This window comes from Protopterus annectens, chromosome 8.part0 (genome assembly GCF_019279795.1).
Source record: "Protopterus annectens isolate FY-2018-M chromosome 8.part0, PAN1.0, whole genome shotgun sequence".
NCBI classification, from domain to species: domain Eukaryota; kingdom Metazoa; phylum Chordata; order Ceratodontiformes; family Protopteridae; genus Protopterus; species Protopterus annectens.
Genome location: NC_056741.1, coordinates 661,472,988 through 661,498,995, shown reverse-complemented (window position 1 = coordinate 661,498,995; position 26,008 = coordinate 661,472,988). Strand labels below are relative to the sequence as shown.

The 26,008-nt window shown below is 38.2% G+C and overlaps 1 protein-coding gene across 2 annotated transcripts in view; it reads right to left on the bottom strand.

The window, feature by feature from the left end:
• Positions 1-364: 364 nt before the first annotated feature.
• LOC122808037 (immunoglobulin lambda-1 light chain-like) overlaps positions 365-26,008 on the bottom strand; it is an 87,939-nt gene continuing 62,295 nt past the window's right edge. For both annotated transcript variants that reach the window (XM_044079024.1, XM_044079025.1), the window contains one exon: positions 365-3,250. In XM_044079024.1, the coding sequence (XP_043934959.1) occupies positions 3,240-3,250 (11 nt within the window). In that variant the 3' untranslated portion in view covers positions 365-3,239. The remainder of the gene's footprint in view (positions 3,251-26,008) is intronic.

Sequence of the window (26,008 nt, the reverse complement as noted above, 5' to 3'; positions counted from 1 at the left end):
ATTATGTAAAAGAGAAAATTCTTAAAGATAAATTTGAGGGTGTCTTTGATTTGGTAGACCCAGAAGGCATCAGTGTACTAAAAACTTAATGGTCACTTTGTCAGCATTTGGCAGGAAGCAAATGGGTAAACTCAGACTCCATAACTGTGACAGTTGGATGTTGGGTTTGATTCTACCCAAAACAATGAAAGGTGGGTTCAGGCTTATCCACCATTTGTCCTTTCCTCAAGCTACATTTGTTAATGATCACATTAAGAGGGAATATGCATCCTTAGAAGGTGCCATTACCATTATCAGAAGGTTTACTGATCAAAACACCAAACATTCACATCCAGGAAGATATTTTATTAAAAATAACCCAGGTGAAACCAACAAGCACTTAAATTCCAAGTAAAACAGTCACATGACATACAGACATCATTGAATATTTACCTAATCTTATTATACTTGATTTTTTTGCACTTTTAATGGAAATCATATAATTCAAATCAAGTTGAACATTAGCTTCTTAAAAATATCTGGCAATGCCAATTCCCTGTATTGAAAATGGTTAATCCTGTTTACCTTCCCTCCTACTCCTATCAATGTTTTCTAAAATAAAAAAAAATAAACTTGTTAAAATGGTTGCAGAATATACTATGCTTAGTCAGAGCACTAAGTTCAACTTACTTTTTGATTGCATATCCTTGCTGGCAAATGCAATTCTTGACTTGTGGTTGGATAAGCTTGTTATTGAACTGCTTTCTATTTATTGCAGATCCAGGAGGAGGAGTGGCCTCTCCTTAGGAGGCATTTTGATGGTGAATTTTTCTTTGAAACTGCCATGCTCTCTGGCTGTGCACAGCTTATGTTGTGTTTGAGAGGTTTCGTATAGCCCTCCATTAGTGTTGACAACAAAGATCTTAGTGGAAAACTGTAGTGCATTACCTGGGTGACTTCTTGGTAGTCGAGGAAGGAGGAGATGGTGCAAAAGAGGGCTTGGATGCTTTCAATCACCTATGGAATTTTGTTATTTGGAGATTAATACCCATTCATCAACCTTTCACCGCTCATAGAGTAAGCTATAGTGCTTAAGGGAGGGCATTGAGGTTTTCCTTAGAGTGAGGATTGTACAAATACTGGAAGTCATAGATTTACTTAGACTCATCAATTTTGCCTGCAGGGCAGTTGCATTAGAAAGAACTTTCACCAGGGCCCTTGCCAACATATAGAAAGTTGGCTGTCAGAAACCTCACAGAATAAGGGTTCCAGCCAGAGTAAATGATGACCTTTGCATTTTATGACAATTGCAATCTCAGTGCATTGGTGTTGCCATCTGGCAAAGTAAATAGCCTTCTTCCACATCATTGTATTTATTGACTAATGCAGCAGGAGACTAGGTATGAGGACACACTGCAAGGGATGTTGTTTTTTTAGCCATGGGGCCAGATTCTTTGTCAGTCAAGTGTAATAAAAACATTACCTTAATAGAGTTCAAGCCAAACTGAGTGACCTCCATAGTTTAGCTTAAGCTAATTGCTAACGAAAAGGACATTTTTCACTCTGATAACCAGAAAGTAGTGCAGATACTTATTAAAAAGATCCACAAATACATATCTTTTTACCGATTCCTTATGTTATTTGTCCTACACAGCATTAAGATGAACGTATCCTTCACCCATGCTATTTAACAATCTAGCTGATAGTCTCTTGATTACAGATTACAAGTTTCTACAGACTAGCCACAGCTGCACACAAGAAACTGCCAGAATCCTTATTTCACTTCTAGCTGATTGGCAAAGTGCAGTGTAGTTCCTGGTCTGCAATTATTGGCTGTATAACACCAAAAAAATCTAATGCGACTGTATACCACTCATTTTGGTCTTTTTGTCTGATGTTAACAAGTGATGAGAGGAGGTGGTCACCTTCTCTGCTCATTATATATTGTCCAGATGCATGGTTGATGAGGCCATTAAGACCATACACGTTCACTTGGCAATACTAGGGATATTTTCCAGGGTTACAACATACATAATTTTTCTAATTCAGGGATTGTGTGTGTAGTGTGTTAAGGGGTTGAGAAATGCTCAAAAGGGTATCTAGTTAGCCTACCTGGTCAATTGGAAAGAATTTGACGAGTTCCATTTTACAGAATGTTCACACCTTATCAGAAAATAATCGCACTTATGTAGTGTGGGCCTCCCTTTTCTGTTATTCATAATGAGTGTCTGTTTGATTAAGGAGTTGCTCTTGTCTCTCATGAAATGAGAGAGTGATTTCCATGGGTATTATCACATTTTGGATTAACAGGCCCAAAACTGATCTACTTGGTAAGGGAAAAGTCATGTCCAAGTGGCTGTAAACAACAGAGGTCTCTTGGGATGGAGAAAAGGTATAGAAAAACTACATTGTCAAGGAAAATAAGGAAGACCATTGTTTTTGCCACAGGAGGCATCACATGGAAAACCATATGCATGTAAGTGTATGGCCCAGAAGATTTTGGATTAATATTATTTTAGTGAAAGGCAAGACAGAATTGATGTGTGATTTAGGAATATCAACCCCTTTTTTAACAGCTCTCATCTTGTTTATTTCATTCTTAGGTCATTTTATTAATTGTTGTTCTTTTGTTTAAAACTTGTTATTTGGGAAGTGGATTTATCCTAAGGACAAATTTCAGTCATTGCCCAGCCCAAAGGCAAAAGTATAAACATACAAGGGCAAAGTAACATCAGAAATGGAACAGATAATTTAATTTAATCAACTTAGTGCAAGTACTTATTCATTCAAGTTATAGGGTGCATGCACTTATTTTTTTTTTTTTTTTGCTTTTATTTCCCTTGGAATGAATAAATAGAACAAATAAAATATGCATTTAATAAAAAATCCTTCAGACTTTTGTTTCGAACAGATGCTCTATAAATGACAACTTATAAATAAAATGTTTTGTTTAACTATTCTCTAGAACAATGTGTTTATGAGGAACAGAGTAACAACAACAAAAACAACAACAATGCCTTAGGCACTTAACATTTGAATAAAAAAATATGAAAAAAATGAAAATAATCAAAATCTTGCTGGGAAATTGGTATTGTCTGTATGATCTTGTATCTGTGGTTTTATTCCATGAAGCATAGCAGCTGAATCTTATCAGTATCATCATCTTCAACATCAAGGATGATATGTTGTGGTGTACATTTTCCAACACTCAATGTTTTCTTGCCTTCTTCAGGTCTAAAAAGGCATGTTCTAGCTTTGCATCAATTTTGTCCTGGAAATACAAATATGTGATTAGCACTGAATAATACATGAACAATACATGAACGATACTGGATTACCTGAACAAGGCCTGGTTCTCCATTTGCTTTATAAACTGCTATTGAACTGATCAGCTGTAATAATATATCTGCATTGATATCGCTGAATATCTAGTTGCTACAATATGCACAAGATTACTATCTGAATAAATGAGTGAACAAAAAAATTCTATTTTTAACTGTGTTGAATTGCATGTTTAACTCGTTACAGCCAGGCAATGCCCGTAGGTGCTTTTGCAGTTACATTTTACTGACACCTCTAGGAGTCAAATATTGCTTGCTTATAATTACATTAATAATTTTAAAACCTTGCTATATATAAAATATTAACATATTTTATCTTAAAGCTTATGCAATAGCAAACACAACTGTGTTGATATTTGACTTCCATCTAGTGCAGGTAAAGAGATATTAATTGCTGTGCATATAATATTTGTCATAAATTTCATGCTTTTCTAAATATCTTGACAACCAAGCAGCACAGACATAATTGTTTAGCCTCATATAAAAGCTATCAGCTGGGTGAGCAAAATGCTACTGACTTCATGTATGTAACTTGAGAAGTTGCTGATATATTGCAAATTGTTTATAAAATAATATAAATGTAATAGTTGCTATGTCTACTTTGACTTATAAATTTTCAGTTTAAAGCCTAGAAACTAAAGACTGCTACAACTATAAAACATTTTAATGATAAAGAGCTTGCCATGTACACTTCTTTAGTAACAGCTATGACTCCCTCCAAATATATGAATATTTGTTTGAAATGTGAGGACACAATTTGATTCTGTCGAAAAAACCTTAGGTTCTGCCCATTGGAAGCTAAAGTGCAAACTTCCAGAGATCATTTTGAGGGGAAAGATTTATTATACAGTGACCCCCCCCCCATTAATATTCCAAAATGTGCATGCTGATTGGTCAGCGTGCACGTTGTTAATCCGACTTATACTAATGGAAAAAGGTCCAGTCATCCGGACTTTTTCCATTAGTATGCCTTTTTTTACAGCAACGGAGAACGCAAGATCTCTGTTGTTTAGACACTGTCTCGCTATGTTAAAGGAGTTTAACATAGCGAGACAGCTTTAAAAAAAGTAACGGAGATCTTCCTTTCTCCGTTGCTTTTTTTAAAGCTGTCTCGCTATGCTAAATGGATTTAACATAGCGAGACAGCTTTAAAAAAAGCAACGGAGATTCTCAGTTGCTTTTTTTTAAAGCTGTCTCGCTATGTTAAACTCCTTTAACAAAGGGAGACCATTTGTAAAAAGCAACGGAGATCTTGCTTTCTCCGTTGCTTCCATCCACAGCTCTGATGTACTGCGTAAGCATACGCATGCACAGTACATCAGAACTGCCGCAGAATACCAGACAGCTGCGGAAAGGCAGCAAGTAGGCATTATACAATGCCATTATTTAAGAAAAGTATTTTTTTTTTTCTTAAATAATGTTATTGTATAATAGCAATAACCCACTTCTGGGTCTGGGTAATGCTGGATTTACCCACGGTTGTCTTTGTTTGGCCACTCGGGCTTCACCCTCATGACCAAACCACACCAACCGTGGGTAAATCCAGCATTACCCACACCCAGGCGTCGGTTATTGCTATAATATCATGGACACAGGCATAATTTCTGATTATTTATCATGTTGCTATAAGATGTACTAAACAATTCTATCTAGAAAAGTACTCTCTGTGGAATGCTGCTTTTGTTTGTTTTAAAATTCAGTAGTCAGCTGTACATCACAGCCAACCAGATGCTTCACAATAATGCAACATTGTTTTTTTTTTTTTAATTTTGCTGTTCAGTGGCATTTTTCTTTTCTGCATGCAGAAGTCTCCAAATTGTCCTCCTAGATTATTTCTCACCTGAGGGGTATTACGAAGAAAAAATTCATAACCCAGACATAACCAGTGGAATGCTATTTGAAAAACATTTAATTTGAGTCACGTCTGAAATCATGAAATGATAAAACCAAAGGAAATGTTTCACAATGCTGCTCAACTTAAACTAAGTCATTTAAAACTAGTCACAAAGCATTCAGGTGGTGCAGTGGGTCAGCAGTTAAAGTTGTGGCCTCACAGCAACAGGTTCTCAGGTTCAATTCTTGGCTGGAGTGCCTTCTGTGTGGAGTCTGCATGCCCTCCCTACATCTGTGTGGGTTTCCTATGGGTGTTTTGGTTTCCTCCCACATTCCAAACATGTGTTTGGAGTGTTTCTCCCCAGGCCTCTGCTGAAAATAGGCTATGTCCTAGTTGGACTTTCCCAGTCAACAAATGTTAAGTAAATAAATTATGTAGATATAGCAACCCCTAACTGGGAAAAAGCCAAAAGAAGAAAAAGACTGATAAACACTGACAGGATGAATGGAACTTTACTTCTCAAGGTTGCTTTTAACAAAGATGTAAACAGCCTTGAACAGACCGAAAGACCTGCATGATGAGTTATATAAGACTACATCACCTATAAATACATGAAAAAGAAGATATTGCCATGCAGTACCACCTATCCTGGTATATATTATGTGGATGTGACCTGCTTAAAAAAGCAATGCAGAGTAACACATGAGGCTGATCTCCATGTAATATTTTGCCTGACTGTGAGATATAACATGAATATACAAGTAGATGCCACAAACAACAATGCACTTTAAGGACATTCTTCACTTTGCCTTAGAAAAACTTTCAATATAGTTTTATATTATACCAGTAGAGCTGTTATGTCTAAAACGTATTTGTGCATGGCTGCATACCTTCTTCACATGAATGTTTAATCTTATGTGATTCTGGAAAATGGATGTTACAGGGAAAACAACAAAGAAATACAATTACTCCATTAATTTTCATTCAGTTTTATAGGCACGGCCCTTATTTTTAAGCCTGATTCAGAAAAAAAGTATTTAGTCCCAAAGGATAATTATGGCTAAGTAGAAGTTTGTATGGTGGATCACATTTACAATAATGGAATCATTCTGCATGAGTATATTATAGGTACCTTTAAACATGAACATGTTTCAGAAATAGAAAAATGGTTTTGAGTCTCGATTCAGATAGCCTTGGGGTCAGCATTGTACACTTAGGTATATGTTGTATCACAAATGTCAGTGCAGTGCTCTGCAGTAAACATTTGATATGCTTCCAAAGTGAGCTATTTACAGTCTAGTATATGTCACGTGTGCCAACAATATGAAGGATTTTAGATGACCATCCATTAAACAACTGAATGAGTGCTGCCCACCCTTTTCTGAATGGTGTATCACATGGATAGGAAAGTGGATTACGTAGTATAAGACCATTCCACTAAACCACACTGCAGTTTATTTTAACATGCTGATTTCCATATGGTGCATACTTCTCAACTCTTAGTGGAACACATTTGGACAAAGCCCAATATAATGGGGGGGGGGGGGGATAAAGGTCTAAATAGGGATAAAAAAAAAAAAAAAAAAAAAATATATATATATATATATATATATATATATATATATATATATATATATATATATTTATATATACGTAAACAGCTGTTATAATAACAGATTTTGCATCAGCATGCATTTTCTAAAGGATATGAAGCCTGAAAACTAAATGTCTGTCATTATTTAGTGACTTCAGTTCTAAGTAATTTGCCAGAAAACCACAAATTTTAAGAGGAACAGACAAAAAATTTAAGGCAAAAATCTGTAAATTCTGTGAAAGTCTGGATAGCTGAGAGGTATGTAGGGGTGCAGACTATGTAGTACAGAAAGTTTATATTGATGCTGTCCAGAAATATCTGTGAGCATACATGTTAAAGGATACATATGTCTTCCAGTTAATGGGAGGAGGGGGAAGGTAGTGAAATTAACCTAGGAATATGGTGTTTGGCTTAATGCATACAGACCTTGTTAGTGTTAGACAAGAGTTACGGGCTGAGCAGGACAGACAGAGGTCATATAGTTAGCCATGTTGTGATAAGGGAGTCTTGTTAATGGTAAGGTGAAGATAGAGGAGCTCCAGATAGTTATCTCACCTAACTAGTCCGGAGAAGGTGGTTTTTGAAAACTATGGAGACACAGTCACCTTTAATGCCTTCAACTGGTACAGTGGATAAGAAACTCGGCACTGCTGGGATGCTCTCAATGGTTTGAATTTGGTCAGAGTAAGAAGTGCTTGTTAGGATTGGAATTTTTTGCTAAGGTTCCTTGCAGTGTGCAGAAATATCTGTATTTTATCCTGATTCTGTTTTTTTTTATGTTGGAAGCTTTTCAGGACTGATGTCTAAAAAAGAACTATTGATGTAGACAAAGTTTTAGCCAATGTATGTGGGCATAGGCGCAGCCTATTCCTAGCAATATATATATATATATATATATATATATATATATATATATATATATATATATATATATATATATATATATATATATATATTGGACCCTTTTGAATGATCTCAGAAGCTAAGCCATCTATAGAAGTTTACAATAATTTGTTTTGTATGGCGGTATCATTCTTGGTGATGTTAAAATGCTGCACATGGCTAGGGGCATTCATGCACTGAACACATATTCTGAAAGCTCCATCTGTAACATATGTCTACTTGAGGTGCCTCCATGATGTGTCAGATCCAGGCAACTGATGGGCAACAGACCATGACCTTTCCTGTAACAGCCTGGTGAGTGGTACATCAGAGTGCCTCACACTGAAGTCACCTATGACTAGGATGTTGGGTTATGTGGAGAATTGCATTTTTGCTTTTGAATTGAGACACTGTGACTCAGATCACTAAAAACTGGGTGTTATACTTAATTCCTATACTTAAATCCCCTTTTAATAAACAGGAGCTACAAAGTGAGTGAGCATTTGTAAATAACTGGTGGCCTGAAAGTGGGATAAAACTAAATACTAAAAGTTCAACACTGTTGCATTTGGAAAACAAACCTTCTGTTTTGCTAACAGTCTAGAAAATACTCCACTATAAAATGAAAATGTTGGAAGAAACTTTGAAATGAGGTGGATAACCTTCCCTCATTTGGTCATCATTTTTTAATAGTGGTAGGGAAATCTTTCTGTCTATCACAGCTGATTGCAATGTGTATTTTATTCATATCCAAAGAAGTCCTTATCCCTATGATCAGGCCCACCATTCAATTCAAGGTCACCTTTGCAAAGTATCTTACTAAACATTTCAACCAGTTGAAAAGACTCCAAAGGATTCTGACAAAAAGATCATGGACCTAAAGGACCTGAGCTACAGAGAGAAGGTAGAGGGCTTGTCCCTATATTTATGGACCAAAAGGACCTGAGCTACCGAGAGAAGGTAGAGGGCTTGTCCCTCTATTTATCGGCCCAAAGGACCTGAGCTACTGAGAGAAAGTACAGGGCTTGTCCCTCTATTTATGGAGCTAAAGGATCTGAGCTACTGAGAGAAGGTAGAGGGCTTGTCCCTCTATTTATGGACCTAAAGGACCTGAGTTACCGAGAGAAGGTAGAGGCCTTGTCCCTGTATTTAGTGCCCTACTGACTCAATAGGAGTGGTCTTTGTCTTGCTTTCTGGGCCATTAGGAACCTGGCCATCAAAGACCCCTTATTTCTTTACAAATTAAGCAGTTCAACAGTCAATAGAACAAGGCATCTGAATCTGATTTAGCAAATAAAGATACCTCTGAGGAGATACACACTTGTCATACAATGGCTACTACTTCTCTGGAACAAAATTCCTCTCCATATCAAGCTAAGTGACACACTATCTTCCATTAGCAAGGAATAAGACAACTGGATGAGTATTCATAAATTCACTCCCATTATGTCTTGCCTATCTCTCCTTGAAAAAGGACATAAATTCAATGGCAGTATAAGACAGTATTTTTGAATGGTACTGTTGTGTAGAGATAGTCTTATTGCAATCATAAAACACCCTATACATATATGCTAAACATGATATTTCTCAGCAATGTATGCAAGGTGGCCAAGAAAAAAACATGCACCATGTATGCTAGTGGTGTGCTGAGCATAAGATGCCAAGGTCTGCCTATGTAGGTATCCGAAACACTCTGTCAGCATACATACGTGTAAGAGGTGAGCATACATCACCATACATCCTTCATACCAGAATGGTGGAAAAAATGTGCCTTGTTTTCTCTCCAGAAGGCTGCTGTCCCAAAGAACTAAAAAAGCCAATACAAATTGGACATCCACAAGTCACCCCATATAAAATGGGGAACAGTACATGAACAAATGCCATCCTTGGTGATTGTCATTGAGCAACTGTTAAATGAACACTCTTATTCTGAGAAACTGACTGAATGCCCACTTCATCCTCGACCTAGTAAAAGCCATTTACAAACTTTCAATTAGCTCTGAGGCCAACAGTGCTTTACAAAGATTTGATGCACTCTCAAAATGGTGTAAGACACATTGAGAGTTTGGAAACTATGACAGCTCTTTCATACAAACTAGTTAGGCTTATAGTTAAAAAATCCAAATAAATCTCCACAGTTCCAATTGTAATAAAGCCAATACAACAATAAAACACTCAATATGTATTAAAACAAAAAACAACCGGTAAGTGCTTTCATTCACAAAGAACTTTTCAGATATTGAGTGTTTTATTGTCATTCGAACTGCGTATTAGGCTTATATTTCGTTTATCTCCTATGCTGAGCACACTGTTGCTATCCCTCTCTCTCTCTCAGGTCTATACATATGGCATGTCAAGGTATGACACATAGTTCTGTCTATGGTCTCGTGGACTGATCCATATTAGAGCATGCAGAAAACTGTGGCTATTTCAATCATTGGTTAGAAAAGACCTCTGAAGAATGCTATAGTCAGCTCCTTACTATAGACCTATGACCCAAGCATGAAAATGCCAAAGTAATTTTGTTCACATTTTCTTAGTTTTTTGCTACAGTATTAAGTGATGGACTATGCCCTAATCCCACTGCACTGAGATGATGAGTGCAGGTGGGGTGATGGACGGACAATGGATTAAATATACAAGGGGATGTACATACGGTGGAATGCCTAGTACCAGTAGCACTTGTATCTTCTCCTTCCAGATGCAGTCCTCTTGTACTGTGCTGAAACCTGGAGAAGTGTATATTAATTTGGGTTTTGCTGTATTGTAGTCTGCTCAGAGGAGGGGGAAAGGGTACTGACACACAGAAAAGAAAGTTGGCAAGTAATATTTCAGCTTCATTATGTGTAGATGGGTTAATTATGCACATATCTTGAATTCTAGTGGGTAGTTGTTCTGTGCCATTATTTGGAAATATTCTTTCATTGCCTCACTAAAAAATTCCGAAGAAACCCAGCAGTGATTCATCCATACATCTCTCTTTTTGTTATTTATCAAAAACATGAATTGTGGCTCACCTCCCCAAATCTCTTTTGACTCCTATGTCTTACTGCATATAAGTAACTGAATCTGTATGTATTTAAATACTGCAACTTGTAAATACTTATGATTATTTCATCCTCCTATATTTAACAGACAGCTTTTGTGACTGGCATTTTGGAGCTTAAAAGTTTGGTTAAGCTTTATTGGTGACAAGGTGTAATTTCCTGATATAGACTCTACCAGTAGTACTTCCTTTTCCTATTTAAGATGAATTGTATACTTACTATCAGACTCTTCTCTACATTAATCAAATAGAAAGGGTTCCCTACTAAAATCTTAAGACTCCCATTGCAGAGTCCTGAGAGCCTAAGAAAAGAGAGAAAACACAAAAGAGTGAATATTTTTCTTCTCTATTATTCATGCTTTTTTGCAGAACAATTATTCCTGCAGCCTAAAATCTGAGGGAAACCCTACTGGCTTAATCTAACATCTATATCTATATCTAGAGATACATCAATATCTATGTATATGCAGCTACCTATCTAAAGACATATGTAGGTGAACAAGGAGAAAGTCACGGTCAGCTGCCTATCTGGTGCCAGGATTCATCAGATCATGCATGCACACAGGTCTCTCAGTAGCAAGTACCGTCATGACTCTGAGATAATTCAGGTTGGTGTGAACGACCTGAGATGAACCTCACTGGACTATATGAAGGGAGACATGGTTGAGCTCTCTGAGTATGTCTCCCAGGCAGGTATGTCCCTAGCCTTGAGCAGCATACTATCCCTACCTAGAATGATGCCACAATATACATAAAAAATGATTGATTTAAATAATTGGCTCAGTTTTTGGTGTCATTCAAAGTGGATTCAGCTCCTGTCAATCTGGGAAGCCATGGTTGACAAACCTCGCTGGTTTGCCAGAGACAGTTTGCACCTGGCATGTCTAGGCTTTTGGTGGCTGACAAAGGCTCTTGCCTCCACCATAGTGCATTTTTTAGGCCAGGTCTCAAAAACAACTTTACCACCATGTAATTAACCAATCAGAACAAAATAAGGAGCATTCTGCTAAATGCTAGGAACTTAAACCAAAAACTGCACTCTTCTATCTCCTGAAGATGTAGATGTCTGTGCAGTTGCAGAAATCCGGTTCAAGGCCTCAGAGAGTACTTCGGTCTTGCAAGACTACAATGCCTTCCACACCTTTAGACTGCAAATTGAATGTGTGAAAATGAAAGGAGCTGATGTTTCAATCTATATTAGAGATAAATTCACCTCCCATCTAGTTAGACTGGACAGTTCCACAAAGTTACTTCAGGCCCATGTTATGGTAGGTAAGACCCCCATTTAAGTCATAGCCAGTTATAGATCCCCCTCCATCGGTCAGGACGCCCATGGACCCTACTTGACTAAACCGGAGAGAATCTAAATTTTACCAAACACACTGGTTATGGGGGATTTCAATTATCCAACCATCAACTGGGAAACCTACGCTAGTCCTAACTCGTTAGTTCAAAAGTTCCTTGACTTTGTTAATTAAAAAATCCTGGAACAAATTGTCTATTCCCCAACAAGAGGAACAAACATGCTGGAACTGGTCTCACCAACATGTCAAACAGATGCACTGCTGCAACTATTTGACCCTCATTAGTAAAAAATTAACACAAATCAGTCACCTTCAAACTAACATTAACACCAGAACTCAGAAATGGTGAAATCAGACTAAAAAAACTACACCAAGGCAAACTATACCCTCCTAGGTGAAGGTATAAATGCATTCCAAGCCTCAACCAAGCTGGAAGTGGTAACTATGCCAAAGGTCACACTAAAGTCCTGTACAACCACTTGCATAAGTCTATAAACTTGGTCATACCAGAAAGAAACAAAGATAGAGACCCAAGTAAAAATAAGCTACCATGGTGGACATCCAGCATCAACAAATTTTACAATAAACCCAAAAATCCGCTGCCCAGGAAATCAAAGGCAAGGCCTCAACAATGGAAAAGCATTCTCCTCAGCCTCAGCAGGCAAATAAGGTAACTTGTCAAATCCTCCAAGGGCTCCTTTGAGAGAAACTTAGCAAGTACAACTAAGGATAACCATAAAGCCTTTTACAGCTATGTACATAACCTAAAGGGTAAGACCCAAGCATGTGCAGAACTAATGGCCAACGGTATCACACACACACTGACCCCACAGAGATAGCAAACCTGCTAGAGGATAGGTTTTTGTGAAAATTTCACTCCTGCAACCTCTCCTAATTTACAACAAATCTTCACCCAAACTCCCCTCTCCACCACATATTTGAAGAGCAGATCCTCAAAGCCTTGTCCAAGGCAAAAAAAAAAAACATGGGGCCAGATGACGTTCTAAGCTGTCTTCTAAACAGGCTAAATCATGAACTAGCATTACCACTAAGTATACTTTTTAATCATAGCTTAACCACAGGCTTTGCTCCTGCAGAATGGACAACAGCAACAGCTATTACCCTACACAAAGGTGGCCTAGCAACATACCCAGGGAATGACAGACACATAAGTCTGACCAACCTCATCTGTAAGGCCATGGAACATATCATTATGGACCTCATAAATAAAGACATAGGTGACCTCCAAACCCTGGATCCTACCCAATTTGGCTTTATGAAGGGCAGATCTTGCTTGTTAAATCTGGTATTTTTTTTTTGAAAATGTGACCAAGGCCATTGATGAGGACAAAGCTGTGCAAACAACATACCTCAACTTGGAAAAGGTTTTCAACAGAATCCCACATTCAGGCATTACTGATAAACTTAGCAAAAAGTAATTTTTGCAGTAGAAGATGCACAATTTTGTGGCTGTACATGTTGCGCTTATGTTGCCGTGGCCGTGGCGCTCCATGTTTTTAATAGATGGTTAAGACATGTTAAAAAGTAATTTTTACAAAGATAGATATGCAGCTTTATGGCTGTGCATGTTGCACTTGTATTGCCGTGGCTACAGAGCTTCATTTTTTAATAGAGAACATGTGCCTTGTAAAGAATTGGGCATTAAATTGACAAATTAACAAAGGGATTACTTGAAAAAAGTGATTTTCGTTTTGTATATGTAGATTTATCGTAATGTTGTTAACTGATTATCCATTTTATGGATGGCTTCTGAGTGGCATAAACATGAAACACTGAATTTGGACAGGACAATCATAAAATGAGATACAATTGGTGATTTACCTATTTGTTTAACCAATGAAATGAAGCTTTTGTCTTCATCTGTTAATTAGCTTTCAAGGATAGGGCCTTGGGTCTTAATATGTAAATATGTAAAAGTTGTCTGTAACTCATAGAGAATGGTGGAACATTTGTCCTTCCTTTTATTATTGGTTCACTCTAAATGTATGCAAAACTGGCATCGAACTTGAAGGGGGCAAATTGTGATTGGTTAAAAATAATTTGCTTAGCCAATGTGTTAGAACATGAAACGCCACTTTGATTGGCAAAATGCGATGGTAATGGAAGTATGTTGATTGGTCCATGAATAATGAAATGTATTTTTATTGGACATTAGGCATTTAAATACTGATTTTTATTTTGCTAATTTTATGATCTGAAGAAGGGACTTTTGCCGAAAGCACTTATCAAATTTCAGTTTATTAAAGAGATTTTAACAGTTATCAGTTCATGGTGGTTACCGAAGTCCTTTCAATATTCTTTGTAAGATAGGTTGCAAAATGTTTCACAAACCAGACACACACTATCAAAGTGGGTGACTCCACATCAACCAGTAAACCTGTTACCAATGGGGTCCCACAGGGGTCAGCGCTGGGCCTCCTACTGTTTGGTATATAATTCTCAGAAGTTCAGTTCAAAACTAAGGGGTTCTGGCTGACCAAGTCTGCAGATGACTGCAAACTAGGTGCAATCATTAAATCCACAAATGATGTCAGTATACTCCAAGAGGGTCTGACGCAGACCAACGAATGGTATATTAGTCGCAGTCTCAAGCTAAATGCAGAGAAATGCATCATCATTCCCTTTGGCACAAACAATGTCCCTTCACACTATCAAATCAACAACAATACCCTAAGTACCCATGAAGTGGTAAGGGTCCAGGGATTACAAGTTGACTGCGACCTTAACTTTAACCACTATGTAGGGTTATGCTTAGGAAAGCTTTCTATATAGCACTCTTGATCAGTAAAGGTATTGCCTTGAGAGCAAAATAAGTTATAATCCCCTATACATGGCAATTATCTGACCCATGAGTGAGTATAACTGCCCATTTGGCATGTACCGTACTAAGCACAATTTGAGAGAACTCAGAGGGTTCTAACAAAGATGAGCACGGTACTCCAGCATGTGTCTTATACAGACCGACTAAAGTCCCTGTCGCTATACTCTGTATCATATAGACTTCTTAGGGCAGACTTATTCCTGTCCTATAGAGCAATCCAAGACCCAAACCTAAAGAACTTGCTGCATATCACTGAATCAAATGGGACTAGGGCTACCTATTCCAGGGGCCTAAATATGGCTTGAGACTTAAATAGGGCATACTGGATGGACAAATTTATCTCCCAGCATCTGCTACGTCTTTGGAACAGGCTACCAATTCATGTGAAACAGAACACATCTATGACACTGTTCAAGAGAAACTTGGATGAGTGGATGCGGCACAGGAAATTCTTACTGGGGATAGAGCCCACAACCCTCCTGAACATGGGCAGTCATCCATAAATGCAGTCTTGGGTATTGACTAGCATTTCTATTGTATTACAATGGGATGAAATGGCTAGGCTTAAAATGATCTCTGGGTCAATGGCATAGTAATAAATAAATATATATATATATATATATATATATATATATATATATATATATATATATATATATATATATATACATCTACTTTGGTAGATGAAACTTTTATAAGTTCGAACCACATATGGCCGAGACCATATATTAAAACTTGTAAAAGTTTGAAATCCGAAGTAAAACAACAAAAAACAAAAAAAAACACAAAAGTAAATGTCTATAGCCCCCCACAATATACCAACTCCTAGATTGCAGTACATTGCGGAAATGGGAGATCTTCCCTTTCCACTCTGTACGGAGATCTCCATTCAGTCAGAATGGACTTTTATAAGTTCGAACATATGATCTCGGCCATATGTGGTTCGAACTTATAAACGTTTGATCAATTGAAGGGGACCCATATATAAATATATCTATCTATCTATATATATATATATATATATATATATATATATATATATATATATATATTTATTTATATGTGTGTGTGTGTGTGTGTGTGTGTATATGGGTCTACTTCACAAGAGCGAAAAACCATAACACTGACATTCATAATGCCGAGCCCACAACACCCAACACCAAAATGTCAAAAGCACGAACGTCCACATAACTGTCTGTGAGAACATCTACATTCAGAATACCGACAAATCCAAAAAAAGCAGAGCCCACATCATTTCTTACATGTGCACACGAACTGTTTCCACGACTGTTATACATTGTCCACGTCCGATACACCGTCTTAATGTGTAAGCACTCCTCTGAACTCCATATAGACAGCAACATAGTACCATGGTCCCAGCTATGGTAGCATTCGCAATTACAAAGACCCACCATGTCATGTAGACATAAAGTAAACACACATCACTTCCCGTACAGCTGCAGACAGCAACAGTCATGCAAACATGAACATGTTTCTGCACTATAGAATGGGCTGATATGCAGCTAAGCACATTATGGAACACTGTTTCCTAGAATGCAATAGGTACCTACTTGAAAATAGACTATCACACACATGGCACTGTTACATTGTATATATCGATACATACAGTTGTCCGTAACAAGAGAAGCATACTGAAAGGCCATGCACAACATACTCCATGCTCAATACATCCTTTTCTCAGCTGTCCCCTGAGTACACTATCATGTATACACTAGCTGATATCTCTGCAGGCATCTGCATGTACAGGTGCAAACCATTACCACTGAGCATAGACATATTCATGTAGCATATTACCCACAGACAACATATTACCTTCACCACCCAAATAAATTGTGGCCCCCCCTACATGGTAAATATCAACAGATACTCCACACACCAGGACTTCTTTGTGCAATACCCACTGTTGCTCCCATTCACCAACATTTGCTTAACACTGAAGACAATCACTGGCCCATGCAGGTACCTCCTACCTGCTACATTTTCAGTAGCTTTGCTACAGATTTCACAAACTCAGTTGCTGAGTAGCACTCCTTATTATCCAACACCCGCTGGAACTGCTCATGGCACATGATTAACTTCCTTTTCTTCGGAGAGGGCAGACATCCAACCGACATCCGGACTCTGAGTTCATCAGCATGGTCCTGCTCCTTAACCAATGCTGCCAGTAGTACATTCAGATTGTTACCTCGTGTACCTAACAGACACTTCAACCGACTATGCCAGGCTTCAACTGAGTTCTGTGTACAAGGGAGGAACATCTGGTTCAACTCATACACATTTCCGAATGCTATGGGGAATAGTTGTGGGAACCTCACAGATGAGTATGTCCGTGTATTAAATTTCCTCAACTTCCCATAGATATACCAGTCGGAAATGTATTTTAAAAGCTCCTTTCCCTCTACAGGGAATGTTTCCTTCAGAGCCTGAAATGTGGTTTGCACTTCACTTTCTTTTAAGAAGGCTAGGGCTGCTAGACACTTTACATATGACTGGAACAATGGATTCCTATTGTAACAGGGATGCCAATCCCAGACCTTGTGCCTTCCTCAAAAGGTTTTGCCCAAAATTGAAAAGGCATCCCTTGGACTGTGCGCAAGGTACATTAAGCCGCAGACAGCAATCTCAAAATCACAGAGAATGTACTTCACATCTAGTTCAAAGCCATGCTCTGTTAACAGGTGAAATAAGCAGTGCCACATGCAATTGTAGGCCTTAAGGGATTTTTTGGACATTCGGCAGTATACTAGTGGCACTGCTTTGCTGCATGTTCCATATTTCACTAGCCCATGTAGACTATACAACTGTCGGACTATAACAACTTTTCTGAACAATGTTCCATGAAGTAACCACATGCTAGCCCTGCTAAATAAAGGTTGTTCAGTGCTGTGAATAGGAGCACTGTGTTGTCTGTTGTAGGGTCATGCATGTACTTGCTAATGGAACACCCTGTCTTTAGGGGAAACAGATCAAAATCAATGTTGTGTAGGGTGAGTATGTCATTGCTGTCAGTCATACACATTCTCCGTCTGACACGACCTATCTGTTGTAGTAGTGCTTTTCTATTGGGCATGGATCATATCTAGGGATGTAGTCAGTACCGCATCCTGAACTAATAAGCATAGGGTATCACGACTATACTCTTCTCTAACTTTCAATTGATGGCAGACAGTGTACTTTTCAACCTTTCCCAGGTCATCAGCATGATTGTGTGTCACAGATTTCTCTAGCCTATCTCCAGCAGGAAGCAAGGTAGTAACAGCACGGCCCTTAAACTTTTGGAAGCACGTATACTTACAGCCCCAGTATCTTCTTGTTTCTCTATGCCGTTCCAGATGGTACAGATAGCCATCGATGACGAGTTTTTCCTTCCGTTTCTGAGACGTTAATGTTTTATACATTTTCCCAAGTACTCCAGGTACTTCCTGTACTGAGTCAGCCATGTCTGCTGCAGGACAAGGTACAACTACGTAATGGTGCTACCCTTCATTTTATAGGCTAAAAAGGGCTTTATTGGATCAGGTTGCTTATCGGGTATGTGGGTGTCGTTCATGTGGGTGTCGTTCATGTGAGTGTCGTTTATGTGGACGTTTGTGCTTTTGACATTTCGGTGTTGTGGGCGTCGGTGTTATGGGTTTTTGCTCTTGTGAAGTAGACCCATATATATATATATATATATATATATATATATATATATATATATATATACACATATATATATATATATATATAGATATATATATACATATACATATATACAGATGCGCACACACACACACACACACGTGTATATATATATATATATATATATATATATATATATATATATACACATATATATATATATAAATATACACACACACACACACACACACACACACACACACACACACACACACTGATGTCCCACTCCCCACTCACTAGGTTGAATAAGGAGAAGGTAATAGTCAGCTGTCTATCATGTGCCATAATCTGACACATAACACATGCACTCAGATCACTCCACAACAAGTACAAGTATGACTTTGTCATTGTCTTGTGGGTGTGAATGACCTGAGATGCACCTCTTCGGACTACATGAAAGGCGACATGGTGGAGCTCTCAGATTATGTGGCCCAGGCAGGTATGACCCTAGCCCTGAGCAGCAGCCTACTGCTGCCCAAAATTATATCGCAATACAAACACAGAATGATTGATTCAACAATTGTCAAAGTTTCTGGTGTCATTCTTAGGGGATCCAGTATCTGTCTGCTTAAGATGACATGATTGACTGAACTTGATGCTTTGCCAGAGATGGCCTGCATCTGTCACCCCTGAGTGAAGGCTCTTGCCACTCCCTGTAGTGCCTTTTTATATATTTTTCTTAGAAAGAAGCTTTAATATTAGTACCATCTTTCAACAGTGGATGAGCCTGTCTTCGACCTAAATGTTAGGTACACACTAGATCGCTTCAAGCATACTTTTACAAGTGCCTAATGATGTTTTTGATTTTTTTTGAATAGTAAATATTGTGATCATCATAAGACAATTATATTATCTGTGATAGTTTTTGGCAATAATAGGCTTTTTATATGTATTTTTTGCCATTAACATGAAGAGTTTTATTTTTTTATTTTTTATTTTTTGATATGAAGAAAATGGTCCGTAATTAATTGTTGACATTACAATGTGTTAAGTCAAGGACCAATCAGAGGTAGTGGGGGTGTGTCCACTACAGCAGCTTTGAGACATGTTTTTACTTGTGAAACCATTCGTTTAACGCTGATTATGTTAGGAGTTTTTGACTGAGAGAGATCTTCACTGTATTCCAAATAGCTGCAGAGATTGTAGAAATGTATTGGTTGGATGAATTGTGTCTTTAGATCTGATTGGCTAGGATGGATTTAAAAGTCTTTTGGCCACTGCATTGTGAGGAATCTGAAGAAGGGTGGAAGCCACCTGAAAGTGCTAATTTTTATTCTTTTTTATATGTAATACATTTTATGTGTATAGCTGTGGTATATAAATATTTATATATATATATATATATATATATATATATATATATATATATATATATATATATGGGTCTACCTGACAATGTCGATAGCTTAGAACGCCGACACTGAGAACACTGACGCCAGAAGATCGACAACTGAGAAGACCGACGGATGAAAACACCGACACTGAGAACACCGACATGGGAAAAGACTGTGTAAGTATGCAGTAGTGATGGACGTTAGGGTGCGAGTAAGGTAAGTGTGTGATATTGATGGTCTGTAGGGATAGGGGTGGGTTAAGTGAGTTAGGGTTAGGGCGCGGGTTAGGTAAGTGTGCGGTAGTGATAGTCTTTGGGTTAGGGATGGGTTAAGTGAGTTAGGGTTAGGGCGCGGGTTAGGTAAGTGTGCGGTAGTGATAGTCTTTGGGTTAGGGGCGGGTTGAGTGAGTTAGGGTTAGGGCGCGGGTTAGGTGAGTGTGCGATAGTGACGGACCTTAGGGTTAGGGTTTGGGTTAAGGTTGTAGATAGTTGTGTATGTGAGGTTTAGTGTGGGTTTGTAAGGATTTTGGTGTGCTTGTGTTGTGTGTGTGCTTTTTGGACAGGGGATTTGTTTTGTTTGTTGATTGTCGTTATTATGGTGTGTCGGGCATGTGAGGTTTCGTGTTTGTTAACTGTCGGTTATGTGGTGCCGGTGATTTTGTTGTCGGTGTTGTGATGTGTCGGTGTTGTCAGGTAGACCCATATACATATATATATATATATATATATATATATATATATATATATATATATATATATATGCATATCAATACACTGACTCTGAGCTCACCATACCTCAGAGAAAAGAGATTATTCAAAGAAATGGCAATCTCATTCCTGGTATAATATATATAAGTAAAAATAGCAGCAGAAGCCCTAGCTTATTCAGTCTCTATCTTAATTAATTGGTCCTTATCAGAAAGCTATGTCCCCACACTGTGGAAAATATCCCACATCATTCCCCTCCATAAAGGTGGCGCCTCCATTGAACTTTCCAATTTCAGCCCCACAGCCATCCTTTCTCCACTTTCCAAGATACTTGAAAAATGTATTCATTCTCATGTCTTAGACTACCTCTTAGCTAATAACTTCCTCTCCCGCACACAGCATGGCTATAGGCAATACCACAGCACTACTGCCATCTTGCTCTCTTTCACTAATGCTATCCTTCATCATAAAAGTAATGGCCTGTTCTCCTCTGCTATATTTCTGGATCTATCTAAGGTTTTTGACATGGTCTCACACAGACTACTAATCTCTGTTATCACTAACCTATCCGTTTCCCAATCAGCTACTGATTGGTTTCACAGCTATCTAACTGGCTGCCAACAATCAGTTTTCTGGCATAATGACCTATCTCCTTGACTTCCTGTTGCACTCCATGTTCCCCATGGCTCCATCCTTGGTCCTCTTCTATTTTCACTCTTCACCAATGATTTATTTACAGCCACCAAGTATGCTTTTCTTATACAGTATGCAGATGATTCCACCCTCATCTGCTCAGCCCCAACTATACTTGAACATCACAAGATCCCACAGGAAGCCTTTTCACCTGTAGAAAGCTGGCTATGTAATGCCCAGTTATTACTCAACCCAAGCAAGACTAAACTCCTTACCTTCCAACCCCCTAAATCTAATCCAATTATCCCCCACTTTAATATTCCAGCCAAAGACAATACAATCATCTCCCCAACAGAACATACCAAACTACTTGGTGTTGAGATTGATAACAATTTCAGATTTGACACTCACCTTTCTGCTACCATAAAAAGGTTCACAAGAAACTAGGTGCATTGCACAGAAACAAATAATTCCTCACCAAAACAGCCAGAATTTCTGCTGCCAATTTCCACTTTACTCTATGTCTCTCCTATACTTACCTTCCTTAGACAAACAGACCTAAACACGCTCGAGGCTTGCTATAATAAAATTGCTATGTTTGCCGCTGCTGCATCTTATCGCAGCCACCACTGTATCTCACTTAGAGAACTTCATTGGCTTGAACTCCCCCAACTTCTTCACCTGAATCAACTCTCTCTCCCACAAGTTAGTAAACCATCATCTTAAAGTCCATTCCCTTCATAACCTTCTCCAGCCCTACTGTTCCACTAGACCACTGCGGTCCAGCAGCAAACATCTACTTTTAGTGACCAAACCCAAGAACTCAGCAGGAGAAGCACTATTCTCCTGCATCATATCCAGATTATGAACAACCCTCCCCCCTCTATAACCACACTACCTTCTTGGAATCACTTCAAGACTGCACTAAAAACTCACTTAAAAAGTCTCTGGTTATGCCCTGCACCAGTCCCAACTAGTAACCCTCCTTTTACCTCCCCTTCCTCTCCCCTCCCCTAGCCACCCTGCCTCACTCCATCTGATCAATGCATTCTTTCCTCTGCAGGCTCTAGCTCACCCTTTACCCTCCTCTTCCCTCCTCACTCAATCTCTCAGACCTGTTATAACATGCATAACAACCTCACTTCATCTCAACTCCATATACATATCCAACTGCCTTACACCTAGCTTCCTCTCACTACCACATATATTACTCACTCAGTCTCCTGTCTTACTCCTCTATCTTCCCTTCCATCCCATTAGCCCTTTTAGCTTGTTCCATCTTTGTGTGGAATATCTGCTTTATATCTGTTTGAGTTTAGTGCAATATCTGTTTATAAAATTTAGGTATATGAGTTTAGAACCGTATCCGTTTGAGCTTAGTATTATCTGTATATACATCCTACTTTTAATTTATTTATTTATTTATTTTACATTTGTTAACTGGGCTAGTCTAGCTGGATATATGTCCATTTACAGTAGAGGCCTGGGGAGAAAAGCTCCACTAGAAACACTAAAAATAAGAAAGCAGTTCTAAATCAGACAAGATAATAAGGATTATAAACAAAACTAAATGTAGTAGTAACATAGAAAAATGAAAAAAATATTACAAGAAATGGCATACAGGGTAAAACAACTGTTTTAACAGTATGATACAAGAAATAATTTGCAGTAGATAATACTTAATGTTCATAGGTAGTTCCTATTGGTTTCTATGATTATGATTTCTACAGTCAGAGGTAGTGAGAAGAGATAACTTAATTAAACAAAGTAGGATCTTGTAAAATATTAGTGAAGAGGGCACATAATTAGTCAGGGTTACTGCAGGGGCATAGCCAATGAGATTTGAAGTGTATTTTGAGATTTTGTTTAAAGAGGGGTACGGAGGTGAGTGAAATGAGTTCATTAGGTAGTAGGTTCCAAACTTTCCTAGCAGTGTTTGAGAACAGGGAATCCCCTGCCAAGTTGTTGGCCTAGGAGTTTGCTTAAAGAGCGTAATGTATTAAGATTTTTGTAGGGGATGATGAGGTTAGAGGGGATAGGAGTGTTATTAGGTTGATTTAGGATTTTATGGGCAGTGGTAAGCTGGGTAAGATGGAGTTAGTTTTGTAGTTCTAGCCAACCGAGCTGTTTTAGATTCTGACAATGGTGAGTTCTAAAGGGATTCCCATAGGCAGATCTGGCAATGTTATTGTAGGAGTTAGCTAACTTGAGAAGATTCTTTTTTTTTCAAATTAGTGTATATGGGTGAGGCGTAAAGAAGAGTTGAGATTAGATGGGAATGTACAATTATGGTTCTGGCTATAGGAGTCAGGAAGTATTTAATCTTGTATAGGGAGCCCATTTTTCTATTTACTGTTTTTATAGTGTTGTTAATATGGCTATCAAAGGTAAGGTTATTATCTATTGTACTTCTAAGAGTTTGCTGGTGGAGTCTGGTGATATGAGGGTACCAGTGTTAGATATTACTGAGAAATCTGCAGGGGAGGACTTGCTAGAAGGAGTAAAGAGTAGGAGCTTGGTTTTTTTGGGATTCAAGAGGAGACAACATTTTAAGAACCATGTCTCCACAGTAGTGAATACCATCTGAGTCAGGGATTGCAGTTCAGAAGAGGAACTGGCTGAGCATATGATTGTTGAATCTTCAGCATATTGAATACAGGTAGTTTGGGGAATTGCTAAGTATAGATCATTGATAAATAGTGAGAACAAGAGAGGACCTAGAAAGGAGCCCTGAGGGACTCCAAGGGTGACTGGAAGGTGTGATGATATGTTGTTCTCCCAAAGCACTGTCTGCTGCCTATTACTAAGGTAGGAATTGAACCATTGTACAGCCTGAGTGTCAAGAGAAAGGGATTTGAGAATATTTATAAGCAGAGGGTGGTTTAACATATCAAAGGCTTTAGAAAGATCAATGAAGGGTGCTGAAGAGAGGATTCGGTTTCTGTTAATGGAATCAGTGAAGGATAAGAGGGCAGTGGTGGTACTGTGAAATGGTCTAAAGCCATGCTGGCAATTAGCTAGTATATTGTATTGAATTAAATGTTCTAGTAGCTGACGATGAATGCATTTTTTCCATGATTTTAGCTAAGGGTGATAGAAGGGCTATGGGTCTATAGTTAGAATATTCATATGAGTTGCCACCTTTGCGTAGGGGTATAATGTGAGAGATTTTCCAGATGGCTGGGATAGTTCCCTCATTAATGGTTCTGTTAATAAGGATAGATATAGGATAGGCTACCACTTTTGCAGCTTTTTGTAGATATTCAGATGGTATCTGGTCAGCAGAAGGAGTACATGGCTTAAGTTTTAGGAGAAGTTTAAAGATACAGGTAGTAGAGATGGGTTGTAGTCAGAAAGAAGTCTTTTTTATTTGTAATATAAGTACATTTTCAACAAATACATTTTATGTGTATAGCTGTGGTATATATATATATATATATATATATATATATATATATATATATATATATATATATACATATCAATACACCAACTCTGAGCTCACCATACCTCAGAGAAAAGAGATTATTCCAAGAAATGGCAATCTCATTCCTGGTATAATATATGTAAGTAAAAATAGCAGCAGAAGCCCTAGCTTATTCAGTCTCTATCTCTAGGGTAGAGAGGCTTGAGCTATCTGGGGATAGTTGACTGGATAGAGATTGTATAGCTTCTGTGAAGAAGGTATTGAAGGCATTGGCAGTTTGCTGGGGAATGTTAAGACTAGACCCTAGTGGTGCTGGAGTACTGGAGTGCCCTGGGTGAAGAAGTCTATTGATACTTGTCCAGAACTTTTGTGGAGTATTTTGGTGGGTTTGTTGCAGTTTGCAAAAAAAGTTCTTTTTATCTGTGAGTACAGCTTTTTTTGTTATATTTCTTAGTTGCCTAAACGTTTGCTGGTCTGAGATATTTTTGGTGGCATGCCACTTAACCCAAGATTTGTTCCTGATTAGGATGTTTTGTCTGGTTTCTTTTGAGAGCCAGGGGGCTGGTTTTGACTTGATTCTAATGGAATGCTTGGGTGCATGTTGGTCTAGGATAGTTAAGAATTTAGAGTTAAAGTATTTAACAGCCTCTTCAAGTGAAAGTCTTTTTAGAGGGTTCCAGTCACATGCACTCAGCTCACTTTGGAATTGCATAAGGTTAAAGTGTTTGGTATTCTGTGAGTTTTTATATGTGGGGGGTTTAAAATGTAATTCTTTTGCCTGATAATATAGGTCAATGAGTGATCGCTTATATCATCAGGTAAGGTTCCTACCTTATAGGTTTGGTGGAGTTTCTTGATAAGAATCCAATCTAAGGTTCTCTCTTTTTTACTTGGTTTGTTTATTCTGGTTGTGGAGTTGATGGTTTGAGAGAAACCATGAAGGTTGATATGGGAGGTAAGATTTTCAGTGTTAACACATTTCCAATCCATATTAAAGTCCCCCAGTATTATTGTTTCTTGTGGGTAAGATGTTGACACCTAGTCTAGGATAACCTCTATTGTATTGGTGTTATTACCAGGTGGTAGGTAGATACAGATAATGTATAAGGACTTACTTGGGTTGAGTTGTAGTCTGAAAATAAGGATTTCTGCATTATTGACCAAGGGTAGGTTATATGGTGAAGAGGCGATTTGCTGGCCATCTTTAAATAGAATTGCTACTCTCCCTCCCTTACACTTTATGCGGTCTTGTCTCAATATATTATTTTCAGGAGCGATAATTTCAATATCTTTAGTTCCAGGTTTTAACCATATATCAGTCAGACATAGGATATCAAAGGAGTGAACTTCTAGGAGAGCATGGAGATGGGCTACTTTATTGTT